Raw genomic sequence first — 22340 nt, 5'->3', positions numbered from 1 at the left:
AAAAATTACTGGCTCAAACTTTTTTTTAAAGGATTTATTTATTTTCACTGGAAAGGCAGACTTACAGAGAGTAGAGACAAAGAGAAAGACCTGCTGGCTCACTCCCCAAGTGCTTGCAAGGGCCAGAGATGAGCAGACCTGAAGGCAGGAACCAGGAGCTTCTCCAGGTCTCCCACACCGGTATAGGGTCGCAAGGCATTGGGCCGTCCTCAACTGCTTTCCTAGGTCACAAGCAGGGAGCTGGATAGGAAATGAAACAGCCAGGATGCAAACCAGCATTTATATGGGGTCCTGGTGGTTGCAAGGTGAGGATTTAGCCACTGAGCCATGGCGCTGGATCCTGGTTCATACTTCTGAATTTTTAAGTCCCAAAACATGAACATCAGCTGGGCAGGGACACAGGCAGGAGGTGGGGTTCCTGGAGCTTGGGATCCTGGCTCTCCCAGAGGTGCAGGAGCTAATGACAGGGATAGCCTGGCTGCCTCTGGCCACTCAGGCTCTTCCTTCCTTACCTAGGTGCAGGAGTTTAGGGAACAAAGAGGTGCAGTAATTAGCGCCCCAAGATACAAGACCACCACTGGTCCTGAGATCAAAGGAGCCAAGAATCACAAATCCCTACATGAGGTCAGCAGAGAAATACACAGAGCAGACACACACACACACACACACAACCGTACAGGGACGCACAGAGAAACAGAAACACACACAGAGACACAGATGTATGTATGCACATACACATGGACACAAACTACACACAGACACACAAAGATGCATATGGGCGCACAGATACACACGCACACACATATACACAGAGTACAGACATACACACACAGATAAACACACAGACATGCTTTGGCACGAAACTTCCCATCCTGTGTTTCCATGCTTCCTGCTCGTTCCTGTGTCTATGACTCAGGGTCTTTCCCCTCTGCTGCCATTGGCCCTCCTTCTCTCTGCTCTCACTTGCCCTTCACTGTCTCTGCATGCTGTTCACCTCCCTGAATCTGACATTTCCCCCCACCCTGACTTGCTCTCCCTGGGGTGTAAGCATCTGGAAGGGCCCCTGTAGAAGTACTCAGGCACTCTGACAATGGCAAGAGGGACCGTGTCACCCAACAGCAGGAGAAAGCGGGGAGGAGTTGTGGGTGCCAGCCCTGCGCCCCACTGTCCCACTGTCCCCTCCTTCTGCAGCCTATGCCCTCCCCCACTGCCCTTTTCTTCCTTTGCCTCCCCCCTGGCCTCCTCCCCCGGGGTCTTCCAGCATCCACCCTCCTTGGTGCTTCCTGACCACGCCTTCTCTCTCCCTGACAATCTCCAACTTGCAACAGACTTTCATTTCGGTCAACCTTTGCCTAGGGGATCCCTGCCCCCAGGCCACAGCTGGCCGGCCACAGCTGGCCTGCCCTGAGGGCTGAAGCACAGACGGCAGGAGGGGGATTTCTTTTTTGTGGATTGTATATGGAAGATACGTGGCTTCCTGGAAGCAAGACAAGGAAGGCCTCACAGAGGAGGGGAGGTTTTATTTACTTACTTACTTATTAGAATTAAGTAAGACTCCACTGGCACATCTAACTGTGCGAAAGGGCAATTAGGGCAACGAAGGCACCAAGAAAGCATGAAACAGGGCACAATGTTCTGGGTACAAGGAGTAGCTGAGGGGCCTGGCATGGTAGCCTAGTGGCTAAATCATTGCCTTGCATGCACTGGGATCCCATATGAGAGCCAGTTCATGTCCTGACTGCTCTACTTCCCATCCAGCTCCCTGCTTATGGTCTGGGAAAGCAGTGGAGGATTGCCCAAAGCCTTGGGAAACCTGCATAGGAAACCTGTACCCAAGTGGGAGACCCAGAAAAAGCTCCTGGCTTTGGATTGGCTCAGCTCTGGCCTCTGTGTCTCCCTCTCTCTGTAAATCTGACTTTCTAAGAAAAATAAATAAATGTATAAAGAAAAATTTAAAAAAGAAAAAAAGAAAAATCTAAAACAAATTTAAAAAAAGAAAGAAATGGGCCTGGCGGCGTGGCCTAGCAGCTAAAGTCCTTGCCTTGAATACACCTGGATCCCATATGGGCACCGGTTCTAATCCTGGCAACTCCACTTCCCATCCAGCTCTCTGCTTGTGGCTTGGGAAAGCAGTTGTGGACAGCCCAAAGCTTTGGGAACCTGCACCCTTGTGGGAGACCCAGAAGAAGCTCCTGGCTCCTGGCTTCGGATTGGCATAGCATCGGCCGTTGCACTCACTTAGGGAGTGAATCATCGAACAGAAGATCTTCCTCTCTGTCTTTCCTCCTCTCTGTATATCTGACTTTATAATAAAAATAAATAAATCTTTTTTAAAAAAAAGAATTCTCCTTTTTAAAAAAGAAAGAAAGTAAAATAAATAAATCTTAAAAAAAAAAAGGGTGGATTTATAGACTAATCCTTCTCCTGTGTCACCAGCATCCCATATGGGCACTGGTTCGAGCCCTGACTGTTCCATTTTCTGATACAGCTCCTTGTTAACAGCCTAGGAAAAGCTACAGCAGATGACTCAATTGCTTTGGCGCCTGTCACCATGTCTAAGACCTGGAAGAAGCTCCTGGCTCAAGGGTTGGCCTGACCCAACCCTTGCTATTGCAGCCATCTGGGGAGTGCACCCATAGATGGAAGATCTCTCTCTCTAGGCTCTCCCTCCCTCTCTGTGTAACTCTCTGATTTTCAAATAAATAAATATGTCTTTTAAAAATCCTTGTACTCATTATCTGGAGGAAGGGAATATATTACATAGTAGAGAGACTAAATTGTGACTTGAACCCTTGGGGTGACTGGTGGCTCATTCACTGTCACATGAATGTCAGGAAGAAGGGCAGGTTGAAGACGCTGATCATCATGTGAACTGCCTCTTCCAGGCCACCTGGATCCGGAGCGCCCGATGTAACTGAAGCCTGGGGAGGGCAGCAGGCCAGGGGACGGCGCGGGGACACAGCCCTGGGGCTGCCCGCTGCGCGTCTCCCGTCGCCCTCCAGGTGGCACTGCAGCCCCGCACTTCGCAGCCGCGTCCGCCCCGCGCCCAGCGGTCCCGCAGCTCTCGGCTCGCCCAGCCAGGTCGCGCCCTCGGGCCGAGGTCCAGCCGGGCATCCGAACCCGCAGAGCGTGTGCCCCACGTGGCCAGCACGTGCGGGGTGGCTGCGGCTCTTCGGGGCCAGCAGCGTGGCGCGGACTGGGGCGGTGGCGGCGTGGGGTGGAGCGTGACCGCCGGCCCCACGGGCTGTCCGCAGGAATTCCCGCGGAGAACGCGTGCATGGAGGGATAAAGCACAAAAGGGAGGCAGGCGCCTGGGAATGACTGCCGAGTCCCGCCGCTGCGCCCGCTCGGAGCTGGGATCTCCTTGTCCCCAGGGCCACCATCGCGTGGGAAGCGGACACTTTAAGGCTCCCTCTCTCTTCCCTTCCCCCGCCTGGGACAGGCTGGGACACCCGGGACCTGACATTTGGCGCCGCCCGACGACGTGGGTGCTAAAAATAGCCGTCCCGGGTTACTTGGAGGCGTTAGTCTTAACCAACCTCTAGATTGGACCAGAGCGCTCAGCCTGCTGTCTGTGGGTGGTCCCCAGGCAGGTGCACCTGTGCTGCCCACCTTGCGTCCAGAGTCCCTCGCCCACCCAGCTAGACTCGTAGATAAATTCCCTTTGAGACGGGTGGGCGACATCTTCTGTTCCAAGAACACCCCTCCTCCACTCTCCCCTCCCCTTCACCCGGTTTCCAATCTTCCCAGCCAGCGACTGGCGGGAACCTGGGGGGCGCGTCCGTCCCGCACGCGGCGGGGCGTGGCCTCCTGGGGTGTGCGGGCCGCTGGCCAATGGGTGCCGTGAAGGGCGTGGCCCTGGGCGGGGGACCCGCAGAGGTGGCGGGGGCTCTTCGCGTCTTTTCCCCCCAGCCCGGCTCGGCCAGATCTCTGGGAGCCCCACAACCCTCTGGCTCTTTGACTTCTGCCTGCCTGTGGGTCGCAGCAGGCTCGCCTCTCTGCACGCCGGCCCGGGGACCCCCGCGTTCCGTCAGGCGGGAGCCACAGGTTGCCCGTCTCCTCCTGGATCCCTGCAGCCCATCCCGACCTCCGGCTCCCCTAAGACGAGATGCCATCGGGCTTCCAACAGATCGGCTCCGAAGTAGGATGCATCATGTGGGGGGGAAAGGGTGGGGGCACAGGTCTCGCTTTTCCCGGGTTGGGGTCTGCTATTGGCGTCAACTAGGGGGCGTTCCCTATGCAGGTGCACGCTGGGGGAGTGAGGGGCTGGCTATTTATACCCGCTCTGCACTCCCCGTGACTGTGACAATCCCTCTAAGAGGCAAAGTAGATCCTGAGGATGATTCAGAGGGCTCTGGCCACAGCTGGATCCTGGGAATTCAGAGTTCACCCACTTCCCCAGCATGGGGCCCCTCTAACCTGGGAATCCACTAGGAAATGCAGGGCCAGGTGGATCTTGCTACCCCAGCAACTGTCTGTGCATTCCAGCCCTTGGACAGTGCTTTGAGCGCTGGAGGAGCCCCGTCTGCCTCCACCCCCATTGCTGGTTGTTAGCCAGCACGTTGAACTTTCCCTTGCCATGTGGTTGGTGGAGTGACAGGGGAGTGTCACCTCCCCCCCCCACAGCAGCTCAGGTTTCTGCACTTGGAGACAGTCTGTGCCGCCAGCCACCAGCCGCCACCGCCCCTCACACCATCATCCGCCCTCTTCCCCTGGGCAAGGGCTCTTGGGGCAAAACCCAGGCATGGCCCCCCGCCCTTAGTGGTCAGAGCTTCAAGGGGGAGGGGAGGCCCCGAGCAGAGACAGGTGGGGAAGGTCACCTCCAGGACAATGACCCGGGTGTTGTCTTTGGAATTGTCCTTCTTGGGTTTGTTGGGGGCCTCGTGGAGCTGGCCTTGAGTAGCCCCTCAGAGGGGGAGCTGAGGGGACAGTGGCCGGTGATAACCGTGCATACAGCATGTCTATAAAACCAGCACTCTGAAGGGGGGGTGCTACAGCTGGTCTTGGCTTTTCCCCACACTTTCACCAACAGGTGGGCCAGGCAGCTGACATCACCCCTACGTCACGGAAGAGGAAGCCCAGGTCCCTGATGGGGAAGTGACTTGTCCAAGGTCACACAAACCTGGGCTTCTAGGCCAAGACTGTCCCAAGGTCACAGGGAAATCCTGGAGCCCTAGGTCCTCAAGCACTTCTCTGCCTCCAGGGACTTGGACATTGAGTTTTGCATATGCACTGCCCCTCGCCCTGGCTTGCCTGCTTTCATGGAGGTCTCTGAATGATTCCTAATATGGCCCTCACCCAACATGTTGGATGGGACCCAGCATCATCAGGCTCCAGCGAGGCCCTGGAGGAAGGAGAGCAAGCAGGTTGCCCTGCCTCCACCCTCCCATGATGACAGTGCCCTCTGCTTGTTCCTGTCCAGGATGGAGAGCCCCCTCAGCAGCGAGTGACTGGGACCCTGGTCCTCGCTGTGTTCTCAGCTGTGCTTGGCTCCCTGCAGTTTGGCTACAACATTGGGGTGATCAACGCCCCACAGAAGGTGAGGAACTCACAGGTGGCTGAGGGTGAGGGGCAGTGTCTGGGCAGGGGCACTCTGAGACCATGGTGGGTGGTGGGCAGAAATCCCTTTTGTGCTGTGCTCCTAGGTGATTGAACAGAGCTACAATGAGACCTGGCTGGGGAGGCAGGGGCCCGGGGGCCCCAGCTCCATCCCGCAGGGCACCCTCACCACACTCTGGGCCCTCTCTGTGGCTATCTTCTCCGTGGGCGGCATGATTTCCTCCTTCCTCATCGGCATCATCTCCCAGTGGCTGGGAAGGTACAGGGAAAGGGGGATGTGGGGCAGGGGCTGGGTCCACGGGAAGTGCAGGCAGTCAGGCAGGCACTCACTGGCTGCCCCCCTCTTGGTTGCCCCACCAGGAAGAGGGCAATGCTGGTCAACAACATCCTGGCCATGCTGGGGGGCTCCCTGATGGGCTTCGCCAAGGCTGCGGCTTCCTACGAGATGCTCATTCTTGGCCGGTTCCTCATCGGCGCCTATTCAGGTATCCACAGGCACCACAGCCCAGCCAAACACCTGCCTCCCATCAGCCAAGCCTGGGCTCCTGGCTAGGAGTGAGCAGCTGCCTTCCAGCCTCTTCTCCCCCTTCCACTCCCATGCAGGGCTAACATCAGGACTTGTGCCCATGTATGTGGGAGAGATCGCCCCTACCCACCTGCGAGGTGCTTTGGGCACGCTCAATCAACTGGCCATCGTCATTGGCATTCTGATCGCCCAGGTGACCCGGCTCTGACCAGGGCAGGTGTTTGGGGTGGGACATAGGAGAATCCATTCATTGAAGGAGGGTGCTTCCAGCGTGAGATAGCAGAGCTGGGTGACCTGCCCCCTCTCCCACAGGTGCTGGGCTTGGAGGCCATGTTGGGCACCGCCACGCTGTGGCCCTTGCTCCTGGGCATCACAGTGCTGCCCGCACTCCTGCAGCTCATCCTGCTGCCCTTCTGCCCCGAGAGCCCCCGCTATCTCTACATCATCCGGAACCTGGAGGGGCCTGCCCGAAAGAGTGAGCTGTAGCCCTGCTGTCCTGTCTAGGCCCATGCCTCTGCCCCACCTTGTGAGTCCCTGCCTACTCTCAGGCCCCCTCAAGCCCACCCCTCCGCATCCCCAGGTCTGAAGCGCCTCACAGGCTGGGCCGATGTGTCAGGAGCCCTGGCAGAGCTGAAAGAGGAGAAACGCAAGCTGGAGCGTGAGAGGCCCCTGTCCCTGCTGCAGCTATTGGGCAGCCGTAGCCACCGGCAGCCACTGATCATAGCCGTGGTGCTGCAGCTGAGCCAGCAGCTCTCGGGCATCAATGCCGTATGTACAGGGCAGACCCCCTCTGGGTGGGGTGGCAGACACAGGGGAGGAAAGGGGAGTGGGAACCATCCCCCCCCCAACTCTGTTTACACTCAAGGCCGGACCAGCCTGGTGTGGCTAGAGGGGAGGAAGGACCACCCCTGCCATCACCTGTTTTTCTTCCTCACCTCTAGGTTTTCTATTATTCAACCAGCATCTTTGAGACAGCAGGGGTAGGGCAGCCGGCCTATGCCACCATAGGAGCTGGAGTGGTCAACACGGTCTTCACCTTGGTCTCGGTAACTGGCTGTCCCCAGACTGTCTCCATTTGCTCAAGCCCTCCTGCTTTCTGGATCCCAAGGCCCCCCTGCCTATACCTGGCTGGCTCTCCCTGCAGGTATTCTTGGTAGAACGGGCTGGGCGCAGGACACTCCACCTCTTGGGCCTGGCAGGCATGTGTGGCTGTACCATTTTGATGACAGTGGCTCTACTTCTCTTGGTGAGGCCTGGGGATTGGGCAGTAGGGTTGAGGGGCTGGCATCCCAACTCCTAGGAATCACCCCCAAGGCTTAGTAGTCCTCCAGCCAATCCAGCACTACTGCTTGAGGTTTCTGCATTTATTGTATCTGGCGTGTGCCTTATACAAGGCCTGGGGGATCCTGGCTGCAGCAGAAGCTGGTCTGGGTGGCTGGTAGGGAAGACATGTTGAAGCCTCAGGAACAGTGATTCTGAGCACCCCACTTTAGAGCCAGGGGATTCAAGCACAATGGGAAACTCAGGAGACCTTCGATTCCCTCCACCTGGAGTCCCTTAGGAAGCCTGACCATCAGGCACTCGGAGCCCCACTAAGCTGCCCCGGAAGTAGAGCTGGAGATTTCGTTTTTCCTTGTGGCAGAAGTCTGACCTGCACCCCCTCCACCCTCACTCGGCCTCCAGGAACGGGTTCCAGCCATGAGCTATGTGTCCATTGTGGCCATCTTCGGCTTCGTGGCATTCTTTGAGATTGGCCCAGGCCCCATTCCCTGGTTCATCGTGGCCGAGCTCTTCAGCCAGGGGCCCCGCCCAGCAGCCATGGCCGTGGCTAGCTTTTCCAACTGGACGTGCAACTTCCTCATCGGCATGGGGTTCCAGTATGTGGCGGTAAGTACCCGTCCCATCTCAGTCTCCTGTGGTGTTGGCTAACCACTCTTCCAGCCCCACCCCCAGGCTAGGTGTCTGCTTATCCAGATGGCAGGAGGCAGGGCTGGGGAGAGGAGCACAGGTGTCTGTGAGACCTTGAGGGGGTGGGGCATGCCTCCGACCCAGGTACACTGCAAACTTCTGTGACTGTTGCCAGTGCCTGGGGGGTCTGCTGATTGCAGTGACCCAGGACGAGACGGGTGAACACTAAAGCACAATTGGAGTTTTGAGAATCCTTTTATCTTCCCCCTACACAGATCTTCATTTCAGATTCTTTGATGGAGCTGCCTCGGTCTTTAGTCCCTGGGCTGCCTGAGCCCGGGTCTGCCCACCCTGTCCCCTACACTCCATTACTTTTTCTACACCTGTCCTAGGACGCCATGGGCCCCTACGTCTTCCTCCTATTCGCCGTCCTCCTGCTCGGCTTCTTCATCTTCACCTTCCTCAGAGTGCCTGAGACCAGGGGCCGGACATTTGACCAGATCTCTGCTGCCTTCCGCCGGACGCCCTCCCTTTTGGAGCAGGAGGTGAAGCCCAGCACGGAACTGGAGTACTTGGGGCCAGATGAGAACGACTGAAGAGCCGCCAGGCATGGGGGCGGGGACAGCCTACTTCCCCCACCCCCAGCCCCTCCTTTCCTCTGCAGCACTTTAAACCCCCCCCTCTTCCCATCACTGCCGAGGTGGACAGGACTTCCCCTGTAGCCCGGTGGATCTGGGAAGCTGGAGGGAAGGGGGCTCCACACCCCCACATTCCCCTTGTGTGACTTGGGTTATTTACGTGTGGTGGTGACACTGTGCCCATCCACCTGGCCCATTCTCCCTTCTAACCTTCCTCCCTGGCCCCTGTCCTTCCAGACTTTGATCTAGAACCCCCTTGCCTCCTGCTGGAGAGCAGGGCTTGGAGGTAGAGGACACTGAGGCTGAGGACAGACAGGCTGGCTGTCCAGACTCGGGTTCCCACCAGCTGGGGGGGTGGGGGCTCCAGCCCACGACCTGGCCCTGGCTTCTGGCCATGTGGACTTGGGGTGAAGGCAGTTCTGTCCTGACACCTCCCAGACTTTCAGCCTTTCTGTGGGTTCAGCCCTTGAGGGGGGATGGGGGAAGACGCAAGCTCATGCCCATAAGTGGCCTGAGGAAGCACCAGCAGGCCTCCCGCCTCCAGCCCTAGGCTTGAGGCCAAGGCTGCCAAGTGGGGGCTCTGGCATTTTCCCCTGCTCCCTTCCTGAGAGGGCGCTGTGCCACAGGCTTCTGACCAACTAGGGAAAGGGGCCTGAGACTGCTGTCTGCAAGCACTGAACTGGGAGGGGCCAGCACATGGGTTTGTATATATTTGAAGGGGGTAGGGAACGGCAGCCAGGGTCCGCTGTACTGTACATAGAGCTGCATCTATAAAGTCACGGTTTGAAGGTGTGCATCGTGTTGTGAAGGATGCACTGAGGACAAGCGAGGCGGGGACTCCCCCTTCCTGCACCTCCCTTGGGTCTTCTCAGGATGCAGGGATGTGGGTTCTCAAGGCACTCCCGCCCTTGCCTTCATTCATCATCACCCGTGGGACACTCGCCACCCACCCCCTCCCACCCTCCGCACGGAGGCCACGGCAGCAGCAAAGCCTGTTTTTGTTTTACTGGAGGCTCAGGTGGCACATGACAGTTCATAAAATGGCTTCTGAGGTGGGGGTGGGGTGGAGGGCAGCAAAAAATAAACTGGGGTGGGAAAGAAAAGCAACCCGGAGAGAGAGGGAAGAGCTGGCTGGATCCTTCTCAGCCCGACTGAGGGGAGGGGGTGGGCACCTCTCAAGATGGGGATGGAGCCCTCTGCCCGCCCTCACAGGGGAGCTGGGGCAGGGGGTGGATGCACGAGGCTGGGGCTTGGCTCCCCTGAGTCTCCAGGAAAAGCGGGGAAAGCCGATGTTTCCATGTCATGAAGTCTGGGGAAGAGGGAGGGGTGCTGGGGAGGGTACAAGTCAGTTGGAAAAACTGGCAGATACCTGAGAAAGAAAGAAAGCATGAATGGCAATAACTTATCATCTCGCCCCAGGCCTCCCGCCTTGGCTACCTTCCCTGAGAAAGGCAGCCACTCACCAGATGGTGGCTGGGTGTCCTTTGAGTTGGAATCACTCCAGCATGGTAGGGGGGGTGTCCCCATTGTTGATGGGGGCTGAGGTCTAGAGAGAACAGGAGTGGCCCATTCAGACTGTCTTGTTCTTTAGAGCCCCCGACTTCCTGCTGCTAACCTATCCCTGGATCACTTTCCTTGATTCCCACCCACAAGCTGGTGGTAGGTCGAGGGAAACCAGTGGGTGGGGGGTGCCCAGCATGCTCCTCCAAGGGGCACGCAGAAGGGAGAGAAAACGGGGGCGAGGGGAGGCATCAAGAAAGAGGAAGGGCAGGATTTGGGCCCGGCCCTCTTGTACCCCTCACCCAGGTCTCACCTCTGGCACTGTGGGCTGCCGAGGGCCAGGGGGCTGTTGCCGGCGCCGCTGGAAGTAGGGGCGGTTTCGTGGGCGCTGGGGCTCGGGCCGGGAGCCGTCAGTGGGGCCTTGGTTGGGCTTGGTCTCACCATCTCCACCTTCTGTGGTTGGCTGCTGGGGTGGCCTCGGGCGGAAAGGCCTAGGGAGAAAAGCCCTGAGAGGCCCACAGCCCAGGGAGGGCACCTCGCCTCCCCTTGTCCTCTCTCTCAGGACTTGCTCATCCCACCACCAGCTGCACAGGCACCTGCTTCTCCCCGGGAACTGCCTTGGCCATAAGCCTCACCAGGTCGAGCACTAACTAGCAGAGAAGACACTGAGCCCTAGAAAGCAAGCCTCACCTGCGATACCTGGGCCGGAATCGTGGTGGGGGTACCCGCTCATCTCCCTGCTGTTGGTCCCCCTCCAGTGGGGCTGTGTCTTTGGGCTCCACCCCGTCAGTACCCTGGGAGCACAGAGGCAAGGGTGGGCTGTGGGCTCTGGAAGCCAGGTTCTCCACCGCCCTTCAAGGCCTGCCCACCTTGACAATTCCCACTCCTTTTCTAGTACTTACTTAACTGCACCCCTTCATTCTCCTCTCACCTCTATTGATTGCTGCTGGTTGGGGGGCCGTGGGCCTCGCACAAACCGCCGGCGGTAGAAAAAGGGCGGTGGGCGCCGGCGCCGGGGCCGCTGCCCTGAGTCTTCAGCCCGCTCCCCTTCACTGCCAGGTTCTGCCCCACTGGAGGGTGCCTCTGCCACCATGGGTGGTGGGGCAGCTGGGCGAGGCCGGGGGATGAATCGACGGAACCGGCGTCGATTGGGGGCATAGCGGCTGCCCTTCACTGGCACACCCCCAGGCCCAGTTACATTAGCAGCTTCGGCACCCTGGGAAGGCAGGGAAGAGGGGAGAGTCGGGGTCTGTGCCTGCAGGGGTAGCACCCCCAGGCTCCCCCGGGGGTGGGATCACTCTCTCTGGCTCCTCTCCAGAATGTGTGTCCCTGTCCACTCCTGTGGATCTGAGGACAGGGGCGGGGATGGGTGGGGAAGGAAGGCTGGAAGCCAGCGACTTCCTCTGAGGGTCCCCCTCTGGTGGAGACAGATGCTGCACACTGCTGACCGGCGACAAGGACACCTCCTCCACAGCAGCCTCTTTTCCCCATAAACATGGATGACATCCGGGTCACAGGAACAGTCTCATTCCCACAGCCAGAATCCAGAGGCGGAGCTGGACCCACGAGATCACAGCTTGGGCTGATCACCAGGCCACACTATCCCATTCCATCCTCCGCTCCCCAAGCCTGGCCACATCTTGGGGGCCCCCCAAACCTTCTCTCCTTCCACGACATCAAACTCCACCGTCTCCCCATCTCCAACGCTGCGCAGAAACTTCCTGGGGTTGTTTCTCTTGATAGCTGTCTGGTGTGTGTGTTGGGGTGGAGGGGAGGCCAGGAGAGACAGGTGAGTGCAGCAAGACTAGGAGGCAGGGGTGCTCTCCCCGGCAGACTCCACCCCCTTCGGCTGTGTTGCCCTGTTGCCCCATTTTACTTGGGGGAAAGGGGGTGGGGACCAGAGGACAGAGCAAGGCGAGGTTGTCAAAGCCTAGTGAATAAGGTACAGTTTTCAACTAGGGGCCTCAGGGATCCACTGTGGAATTACTGTGGACCCGGTGAAACATGCCCCACCCCCTTAATCCCTCAGGGACTTCAAAAGGGTGTAGGGGGTGAGGGGGTGGGTGAGACACAGGAAGCAGGGATTGAAGTCGCAGCGTGGGTGGAGGGCAGCATGCTTCCTTACCTCATTCCCACTGAGCACTCTTTCCGCCGAAGCAGTGGTTCTCAAACTGTAGCCTGCATCAGAATCACCTGCAGAGCTCGTGCAGACAAGGTGGCCGGGCCCCAACCCGAGGCGGGCTCACTCCCGGGGCCTGGGCTGGGGCCGCAGGCTTTGCATGTCAGGTGATGCTGCTGCCACTGCTGCTTGCTGCTGCCCCTGGCGCCGCTGCCGGTGCAGGGACCACACTTTGAGAACCACTGCACCCGGGGATGGCTGGCCTGTGGCCTTCCTGTAGTGGAACCAGGTCCCCAGTAGGCAGTGAGCATGCCAAGCCCACAGGCCAGCACACACCTGTCTGCCAGCCCTGGTCAGTAACCCAGCACCATGTGGGGCTAACGGCAGCCCTTACACCTCTGCACCTGAGGCCGAGGGTGGAGCTGGCAGAACTTGCTAACTAGCATGTGCTGCAGAGAACTGAGAGCTCGAGCAGGTGAGCGGGCTCCTCCCCTCAGAAGGGTGAGCTAGCTCTTACCTGGTGAACAAAGACATCCTCCTTGGTGTCATTCCTGCAGAACAGGGTGGGCCATTAAGGGGCTGGCTTTGGTCACTGGGGCTCCCCTCTGCCCGCTGCCAAGATCAGTGGGCCACTCTTCCCAGCATGCCACTGGGCCCCCAGAGCAGGCGGCAGAGAAGTCCTTCAAGAGACCAGTGGGGAGTTCTGCCTGAGCACAGGACCGGACAGGCGGCCAAGGGCACCTTGAAGGAGCCAGGACAGCCCTGGGCCTGCCCAGTGTTCTACCTGCAATCCAGGGGCACCTTAGAGCCTGCCACTGCAGGGTGTAACTACCCCTGGCCAACACTGCCATCTCTCTCAGCACTCCCGGGGAGGGGAGGGCTGGAAAATTCCACTTTGCTTCCTTCCTGCTACAGGCAAGGAGGGAGATAGTGGGGGACTGAACCAGAGGTGCAGAACTAGTCCGAGAAGCTGGCAGAGTAGCAGGAGCTTGCTCTAACAGCCACACAATCTCATTCCTCCCCTTGGCCTGAAGGTGAGTGTCAGAGTGAGGCTCCTTGGTATGCAGGGGAGCCAGGGCCGAAAGAGAGAAGACACCCGTGTCCTGGCACTGCCCTTGCTTCTTCATTGCCCTGCCCCATCCCAGAACCACCATGGGCCACAGTGGGTAGAGAAGGGCTTTTCCTGGAGGGATGTGCCCCCAACCCCGGGCAGGAGTGGGGAAGGGCAGCCATTTCCAGAACGAGGGACCCTCTCATAGAGCAAATGTGCTGATCCGAGTTGCACAAAGGTTAGCCTGCTAAGAGTGAACACAGGATTCCCAGGAGGACAGGGCCGGGCCAGCTGCCTGGGCTGGGGCCAGGCCCACTGGGGGAAGACCTGACTCGGCTCAGCGTCCCCCGCTGCAGCCTCTCCCAGGGCTACCAACAGAAGCACAGTGAGGCCTCTGGCTGGAATGGCTCTCTGCTTCCCTACATTTCCCTTCTCCAGCAGCCTTGGCCCAGGCAGCTGGGGAGTCTAAAGAGCCACACAGGCTTTTAGGGAGCTGAGAGGGGTGTCACTGGGGAGTCCTGGACCTATACCCTGGGGGGCTCACACAGAGCCCCAAAGCATGGCAGACAGACACTAAAGGAGGCAGTTTCAGAAAGGCTGAGAGCCAAAGCCAGATTTGCCAAGTTCCTGTATCATTAATCTTTCTGCCAGTTCTGGAGGCAGCCTGGTCTGGCCCAGGAGCACTAACCACATATGTGCTGCAGTTGAGGACTCAAATCAGTGTCAGCTGGGCCTGGCCACGGCAGGCCTCGGTAGGGAGCAGCGTTGTGTCCCACAGGATACCTGGGAAGACACCCATGCCACCCCCGCCCTGGGCTCCTCCTGGGATACCTGTTGATGAATCCGTAACCATTCCGGACGTTGAACCATTTGACGGTGCCCAGGACCTGAATCGCTGCCAGGCAGAGATATTGTGGGGACAGGTGGGGAGGGGAAGAGGGAGTGGGATTCAGTTTCCAGACTCTCCAAAAGCTGGCCCTTCCTCATTCTTGCCTCTCCGGCTCACTCGAGTAGCTTGGGGGGGGGGGGGGGGGGGGTTCTGAATGCCACTTTGACCAAATGGAGTCCCATGCGGACCCCTGGGTGGTGATGGTGGTGGGTCCACACACCAAGGCCTGCTCTGAGCACGTGCCACAAATCCAAGTCCTCCACACGTGTGGCTGGGTACTCACCTGCTTCTCCAAAGGCCGTCCTCAGGCCACACCCCAGTGCTGCCAGCCCCACCCACCCATCCTAAGGCTTTCCAGGTACCTGAGGCCCTACTCCCCACCCTCCCGCCTGGAAGGCGGGGCAGGATTTCCCACCAGGGCAATCCACTTGAGTTCACCAGTCCCCACCGGCCCCTCGCCCTCTCCCTCCAGCTGCCCTAGCCCCCCACCCACTGCCCGCCGACTCCTTCCAGCCGCCCTGGCGCGCGCCCCACCCCCCCTCACCCAGCACCGGCTTGTCCGCCTGACTCCGGGCCGGGGGCGCGGGGGTCCCCGAGGCTGCCGTCGCCGGGTTGCCAGGGGTGCGGGAGCCTGGCGCCGTGGGGGTCCCAGCGGCCGGGCCCGAGGCGGCTCCGCTCCCGCCGCCGCCGCCCGCCCCGCCGCCTGCTTTCTGCGGCTCCCCCGCGGGCACCGGGACCACCACCGCTACCACCCCTGCCGCCGTCGCGGGCACTGTCGCCGCGGGGGTCGCTGTCGCCACCGCTGCCGCCTCCGCCTCGCTCATCCCGCCGGGTCCAGTACCGGCCCCCGCCGCCACCGCCGCCACCACCGCCGCCCCGGCCCCTCCCCCTGGCTCGCGAGCCCGCCGGCCCCGCTCGGTCCTCGCGCCCCGAGCCTCGCCCGCGCGCCCGGCACAGGGCCCGCAGCCGAAGCCAATCGCAGCTCGCTGCCGCGGCGCGCGCAGGCCCCGCCTCCCAGCCGCCGGCCAATCCGAGCGCGGCAGCCCCGTGGCCGGCACGCCGGCCCCGCCTCCCGGACTTCGCACCGCGGCCGAGGCCGAGGCCGGCCGCCCCGTAAGTACACCTGGGCCCCGCCCCGGGGATGGCACGTGACGGCATCTGGCCCTTGCCATTGGCCGAAGGCTCCTTTTCCCCTCCCCCCACCGCCCCTTTTCCACCGGCCGCGGGAAATCAAACGGGCTGGCGGCGCCCCAACCGCCACCTGGCCGCTGCGCGCTCCGAGGTTGCCCCTGACGACCCGGGGGGCAGGTGGTCAGTCGGCAGCGCCTGGGGTTCTGTCGGTGGGCCGCGCCGCTCCCTTCCGCCCTCGCGGACGCGCTCCCTGTGGAGGATGCACCTGCCGCAGCCGCAGCCCCGGAGCCGTGGGAAGATTGGCGCGGCGCAGCTTCCCGCGCTGCTTTTGATGTGCGTGCTTTGGACACCGTCCTCGCGGGCGTACGCGGCTCCTGGCTGGCTTCGGATAAGTGCTGTGTGCATCCATCCAACGCCTCAGCCTGTCACCCTAGGTCGGCCGTCTCCCACCCTGGACCACCTTCAGGGCCTCTCGTGTGCAGTGCCAGTGGTGGGGGAGCTGGGAGGGAGGCCCTTGCCGTCAACCCAAGACCTGTCCTTGCACACACAGCTTCCTTTGCACGTTTCGTGATGGAAATGTGAACGGTTCTGTTGCACAGATATGAACACAGAGAGGAGAGGCTGAGGCTGAGCATGGCTGCCTGCTCTTGGGACAGCCCAGCCAGCAGGCTGAATGAGGGGGCTATGGGAGGCCTTGGGGCAGCGACGGGAGGACGAAGGCAGCACCGCACTGCGTGCATTTTCCGTCAGGACGTGCACGGCGAGCATCAACCCGGCTCCCGTGCGCTGCAGACACCCGGCCCCACCTGCGCTTCTCCGGCGGCTGGTGTGTCCGGCCCAGCCCGAGGCCGTCGCCTCTCCCGGTCGCGGTGCGCCCTCTGGAGGCCGCGGGGTCCGCTTGCCTGCAGTCCCGGAAAACCAAGCAGCAAGACTCAACTGTGAGTTACAGAAACCTTGCACACGCGCGCGCGCACACACACACACGTGCAAAAATCGGAGGCCAAGTTTGGTGGGGGCAGGCAGGCAAGTGATCTTGCAGTGGGACCCTGGCAGAGCAGGGATCTGTTAGCTATCGCTTAGAGATGACCAGAGCTCACAGGAGGGGAGGGAAGAGGCCTTTGTACTAAGATTGAGAACTCCGGGATGGGCCTTTGGTAGTGTGATGCAGCGCATTAAACTGCTGCCCCTGTCGCCGGTATCCCGTGTGATCCACTTTCCAGCCTTCTGCTGGGTCCAAGCAAGCGATTAAGAGGGGATCTCAGAACTTGGGTCCCTGCACCCACATGGGAAACCCCAGTGGAGTTTCAGACTCCTAACTTCTGTGGACATTTGAGGAATGAACTGAAAGATGGAGGACCTCTCTCTCTCTCTTTCTTTCTCACTGCCTTTCAAATAAATAAACAAAACTTTCCAAAAAGAGAGAAAGAAACTGTCAGGAGACAAGGAGATACCTGTGTGCCACAGTGACAGTGACACACTCCGAGCCTGGGAGAATTCACAGGTGCTGCCGGGAGACGTGGCTGACAGCTCCGTTTGGTTGAAGGGTTTGTGGTCATGATTTCCTGGATGCTTGCATGCAGGCATTCCCGCAAAAAGGCAGCCTTCTTTTGCTCTTACTCTTTGCACTTATCCCTGCCCACCTGAAATTCTCTCACTCACCTGCCTTTTTCATTACTGCAACACAGAAACTCTGCCTCTTTAGCTAATGCTGTTTGTTTATTTTTAAAGACATTCATCATTTGAAAGGATAAAGAGAGGGAGAGATTTTCCATCCCCTGGCTCCATTCCCCAAATGGCTGCAACAGCAGGGGCTGGGCCAGAGCAAAGGTAGGAACCAGGAACTCCACTGGGTCTCTCCCTCAACGTGTGTGCCAGGGACCCAGGCACTTGAACCATCGTTTGTACTTGCCAGGCACATTAGCAGGGAGCTAGATTAGAATAGCCCTGCTCCGAACAACCATGCTAGTATGAAATGAAAGTATTGTAAGTTGTGGTTTAACATGATGCGCCACAACACCTGCCCATTCATTACTTTTTCTTTATTCAGGGGAAAGAGAGAGAGACCCATTTGCTGGTTCTCTCCCTCAAATGCCTGCAGTAGCCAGACCTGAGCTGGGCTACAGCCGGGACCCAGGTGCTCAGTCAAAGTCTCCCACTTGGATTAAAGGGACTCAGCATTTGAGCTGCCTCCTGGAGTCTGCATGAACAGGACCTGGGGCAGGAGGTGAAGGGGTGACCCACAGCCAGGTACTCCGCCGTGAGATGTGGGCCAGTGCCTGCCTCTCTGTTGTGCTTTTTTTTTTTTTAAGACTTAATTACTTTCATTTGGAGGCTGAGTTACAGAGAGGAAACACAGAGAAAGAAATGATCTTCCATCTGCTGCTTTACCCCCCAATGGTCTCAACAGCTGGAGCCAAGCCAATCTAAAGCAGGAGCCACAGGAGCTTCTTCTGGGTCTCCCACATGGATACAGGGTCCCAAAACTTTGGGCCATCCTTTACTGCTTTCCCAGGCCACAAGCAGGGAGCTGGATGGGAAGTGGAACAGCTGGGACAGAAACCTACATCCATATGGGATCTTGTCACTGGAGGCACAAATAGCCTACTGTGCCATGGCGCACTCAGCTCCTCCCGTTACTTTAGCAGAGTTCCCTGGAAGAAGCCTTTGCTGTCATCTTTCTTTCCTTGGTTTCTTCCATACCCGCCAACCTTTTTGGTTGCTGTCCTGGCTGAGCTTCCACTGAGCCTCTTGCGGCAATGGCCACTGCCCTGTCTTGTTGGAGACCTGCGGAAGATGGTTTTGGGCTCTCTGGCGAGGGCCTCGGTGAAGTATGTGCCAGCGGCAGCTGCCATGACCCACTTCTCCCAGCCACTCAGACACTTCTCTGATGACATTTTCTCTTCCACCTGCCACAATACTTGCCAGGTCATGTTCTCTTGCCACCTGCATACTCTGGGTCACTTTAGGCACTTTTTTTCTAGTTTTAATTTTTGCTTATCTGAAAATCAGTGGGAGAGAGAGAGGTTGATTTCCTACCTGCTGTGTCAATAGCCAAATGCCTGCTACAGCCAGCCAGAGCTGGCCCCAACAGAATCCAGGAGCCTTAACTCAATCCAGGCCTCCACTTGGGTGCCAAGGACCCAAAGTGTTGACCCAGCAGCTGCTGCTTCTCAGGGTGAACACTAGCAGGAAGCTGAGGTTAGGAGCAGAGCCAGTGCTAGCCTAGGCGCATACCATAGGATGTGACATACCAAGGAGTGTCTTTTAAAAAAATTTTTTTTTTTTACTGGAAAATAAAATATGCAGAGAGAGGAAGAGAGACAGAAAGGATTTCATCCAATGGTTCACTCCCCAAGCGGCCACAATGGCCAGAGCTCAGCCAATCTGAAGCCAGGAGCCAGGAGCTTCTTCTAGGTCTCCCACGCGGGTGCAGGGTCCCAAGGCTTTGGGCTGTCCTCAACTGCTTTTCCAGGCTACAAGCAGGAGCTGGATGGGAAGTTGGGCTGCCGGGATTAGAACAGGTGTCCATATAGAATCCTGGCACATTGAAGGCGAGACTTTAGATGCTAGGCTATCGTGCCGGGCCCCAAGGAGTGTCTTCATTGCTGGACCAAATGCCCACCCCAGTGGACACTCCCTGATGATGCAAGTGTGTGTCTTTGGCCCTGCATCCCTCCCATCTTTTTCCAACCCCTCTCTGAGTCTACTCTTACCAACTGCTTCCCAGTTTTTCTTTTTGATAGACTTTTAAAAAAAAAATTTACTTGGAAAAGTTACAGAGAGTGAGAGCAAAGAGAGGGAAGGAAAGGAAGAGAGAGAGAGCTCTTCCATCCACTGATTCACTCCCCAGATGGCTGCAACAGCTGGGGCTGGGCCAGTCTAATTCAAAACTGAGAGCCAGGAGCTTCTTCCGGGTCTCCCACACAGGTGCAGGGGCCCAACCCCTTGGGTCAGTCTCTGCTGTTTTACCAGGCACATTAGCACGGAGCTGGATCGGAAGTGGAGCAGCCAGCACACAAACCTGCACCCTAATGGGATGCCAATGCTGCAGGCAGAGGATTAGCTTGCTAGCTAGAGCACTCTGCCAACCCTTCCCCAGGTTTCTGAACCTTCACAAGCCCAAGTGGAAGCTCTGTTTCCTGCCTCTCACCCTCCTTCCCATGAAGTGCTGTCATCACTGCTTACCTGCACACATCCTTGGTGGCCACTCCTTGTTGTAGCGCAGCCTCTCAGCTTGTCCAGCCCTGCGCGGGGGGAAGCTTTGTGCTATTAACTTGAAATAATATTTGAACAATTTTAAAGATGCTGTTGCTTCTAGCCTCTGGCGAGAGTACACTCCACAATGCTCCCCCTGCCTTTTTTTTTTTTTTTTTTTAAGATATGTGTGTTTGCTCACCTTAAAAAAAAAAAAAGAAAAGAAAAAGATATATGTGTTTGTTCTAAAAGCATTACAGAGAGACAGAGAGAGATCTTTCGTCTGCTGGTGAATTCCCAGAGGATCCCAACGGTCGAAGACTGGAGGTCAGGAGCTTCTTCCGGGTCTCCCGCATGGGTGCAGCTGTGCGGGATACCTAAGTGTTTGAGGGACCTGGGCCACCGTCCTCTGTGGCTCTGCCAGGAGTATGAGCAGGAATTTGGACTGAAACCTGTGTTCCAAAATGGGTTGCTGGAGGTAGGCAGTTGCTTAACATGTTCTACCACAATGCCAGGGTCCATCATCAAAAACTTTTCATATCAAAATAAACTTAACATTTTATTTTATGCAAAGTCAGATATACAGAGAGGAGAGACAGAGAGGAAGATCTTCCGTCCCATGCTTCACTCCCCAACTGAGCGCAATGGCTGGAGCTGCGCCAATCCGAAACCATGCAGGGCCCTAAACTTAACTTTTAAAATTTCATTTCCAAGCAGTCAAGGATGGCCCATGGCATTGGGACCCCGTACCCGACCTGGAGGAGGCTTGTGGCTCCTGGCTTCCAATTGGCTCAGCTTTGGCCTTTGTGGCAACTCGGGGAGTAAATCAGCAGACTGTTCTTCCTCTTTGTTTTCCTTCTCTCTGTATATCTGACTTCCCAATATAAATATATATATATATATCCAGTTCTCCCATTTAGAGGAGTGAACCAGTGGTTGAAACATCTTTCTCTGTCTTTCCTTCTCTCTATAAATCTGCCTTTCCAATGAAAACTAAAGAAAAAAATCCTTCTTAAGAAAATGATTCATTTTATTTGAACATCAAAGTCATATAGAGGGAAGAAGGCCAGTTATAGAAGTTGAAACTCTGCCTGGTACACCATCAACATCCTCTTTGGGCACTAATTCAGGTCCCAGCTGTTCCACTTCCAGTCCAGTTGCCTGCTGATGTACCTGGGAAAGCAGTGGAAGGTGTTTCCTGGTGTCAATTGACCTAACATTGGCCATTGTGACCATTTTGGAAGTGAACCAGTAGATTAAAGACTTTTCTCTATTTGTCTCTCCATCTTACTGTGTAACTCTGACTTTAAAATATAAATAAATAAATCTAGGGCCCAGCAAGTGGCATAGTGGCTAAAGTCCTCGCCTTGAACATGCCAGGATCCCATATGAGCACGGGTTCTAATCCTGGAGGCCCTGCTTCCCATGCAGCTCCCTGCTTGTGGCCTGGGAAAGCAGTGGAGGATGGTCGAAAGCCTTGGAACTCCGCGCCTGTACCTGTGTGGGAGACCTGGAAGAGGCTCCTGGCTTTGGATTACCGCTTCTCCTGCCATTGCAGCCACTTGGGGAGGGAACCATCAGATGGAAGATCTTCCTCTCTGTCTCTCCTCCTCTCTGTATATCTGACTTTGTAATAAAAATAAATAATAAATCTTTTTTAAAAAGGTTTATAAAAGAGAGGAGAGACAGAATTCTCCATCTGCTGGTTTACTTCCTAAATGACTACAATGACCAGAGCTAGGCCAGCTGGTAGCCAGGAGTTTCTTCTGGGTCTCCCATGTGAGTGCATGAGTCTGAAGTCTTGGTCCATCCTCTGCTGCTTTCCCAGGTCGTAAGCAAGGAGCTGGATCAGAAGTGGAGCAGCTGGGATTCGAACTGGTGTGTGCATGGGATGCTGGCAGAGGCTTCTACCTGCTGCACTCCAGCATCAGCCTCTCTTCCAGTTCATATATTGTGTAGTCATGCTCTTTGCCATGCAACAGGACACCTTGTTCCTCCAGTCTGGCTATGTTTTTATTACATGTTACTCAACCTTCCTCTCCTCCCCTGCCCCCCCCCTGCCTTCCAGGCTCTTGACCTGAAACTGATTTTTATTTTAATGAACCCTAAATAGCCAGGTACAGGTAGGTCAGGAGGCCCCACCAGGAGGGCGTGCCCAGGGCCTGGATGTCTGGGTGGCAGTGGAAGGCAGCGAGCAGGATCTTGGGCCTGCAGAGCTCAGATGAGGGCCTGGAATATTGCCAGGGCCTCTTTCCAGGAAGTCACGACAGAGAGTTAAAATCAGGATGGAGGAGCGTTTCATTCATTACTGCACGCATCCAGGTGCTTAAGGCATTGGTTACTTTTTCTCTTTGAGAATTCCTTACTGCATTGGCCCTCTCCGCTTCCATAGGGAATCAGGTTCTTGCATGTCATTTTGGTTTTGTTTGTGTGGTTCGTGGGTTGTGGGGCATGAGTTTTGGACGTAAGTTGTTGCCTAGCTCATCTGCTTCCTGCCTTTCTCCCTGAAACACTGTGTTTTCCAGACCAGTGTGGTGGCATGTAAGGCTAAGCCTCAGCCTGCAGAGCTGATTCATGTCCCAGCTACTCCTCTTCTGATCCACATCCCTGCTAATGGTCTGAGAAAACAGCAAAATTGAGTCCAAGTGCTTGGGCCTCTGTGTCTGTATGGAAGACACAGATGAAATTCCAGGCTCCTAGCTTCTGCCTGGTCGAGCCACAGCTGCTCTGGACATTTTGGGAATGAATGAACGGATGGGAGATCTGGCTTTCTCTGTGTAACTCTGATTTTCAAGTAAAATAATTAAATCAAGTGAAATAATGGC

At 57.2% G+C, this 22340-nt stretch overlaps 2 protein-coding genes across 4 annotated transcripts; one reads left to right on the top strand and one right to left on the bottom strand.

Annotated features, from left to right (window-relative positions):
- The first annotated feature begins 4086 nt into the window (after positions 1–4086).
- On the top strand, positions 4087–8680 carry SLC2A4 (solute carrier family 2 member 4). Of its 3 annotated transcripts, none has more exons than XM_041000452.1 (11): positions 4087–4141; positions 5423–5539; positions 5646–5818; positions 5920–6044; positions 6163–6278; positions 6398–6560; positions 6666–6853; positions 7027–7131; positions 7230–7331; positions 7769–7972; positions 8386–8680. In XM_041000452.1, the coding sequence occupies exons 1-11, from the start codon at positions 4109–4111 to the stop codon at positions 8587–8589; spliced, it is 1530 nt and encodes a 509-aa protein (XP_040856386.1). In that variant the 5' UTR covers positions 4087–4108; the 3' UTR covers positions 8590–8680. The 3 variants fall into 3 exon arrangements, with proteins under 3 accessions (XP_040856386.1, XP_040856387.1, XP_040856388.1); XM_041000453.1 differs by having other exon boundaries at positions 4109–4140; positions 5416–5539; positions 8386–8589; XM_041000454.1 differs by having other exon boundaries at positions 4109–4141; positions 6175–6278; positions 8386–8589.
- Positions 8681–9645: 965 nt separating this feature from the next.
- On the bottom strand, positions 9646–15173 carry YBX2 (Y-box binding protein 2). The gene is made up of 9 exons (XM_041000992.1): positions 14735–15173; positions 14133–14196; positions 12768–12801; positions 11789–11878; positions 11063–11347; positions 10822–10925; positions 10445–10622; positions 10095–10177; positions 9646–10000 (listed from the first exon to the last, which is right to left on the bottom strand). Exons 1-8 carry the CDS (start codon positions 15012–15014, stop codon positions 10127–10129), a joined length of 1086 nt encoding a protein of 361 aa, XP_040856926.1. The 5' UTR covers positions 15015–15173; the 3' UTR covers positions 9646–10000; positions 10095–10126.
- Positions 15174–22340: the final 7167 nt, after the last annotated feature.

This window comes from Ochotona curzoniae, unplaced genomic scaffold, assembly GCF_017591425.1.
Source record: "Ochotona curzoniae isolate NIBS_2020 unplaced genomic scaffold, NIBS_Ocur_1.0 scaffold_2453, whole genome shotgun sequence".
In the NCBI taxonomy this organism is placed as follows: domain Eukaryota; kingdom Metazoa; phylum Chordata; class Mammalia; order Lagomorpha; family Ochotonidae; genus Ochotona; species Ochotona curzoniae.
The sequence above is the reverse complement of the archived record's forward strand: the minus strand, read 5'-3'. Positions and strand labels throughout refer to the sequence as shown.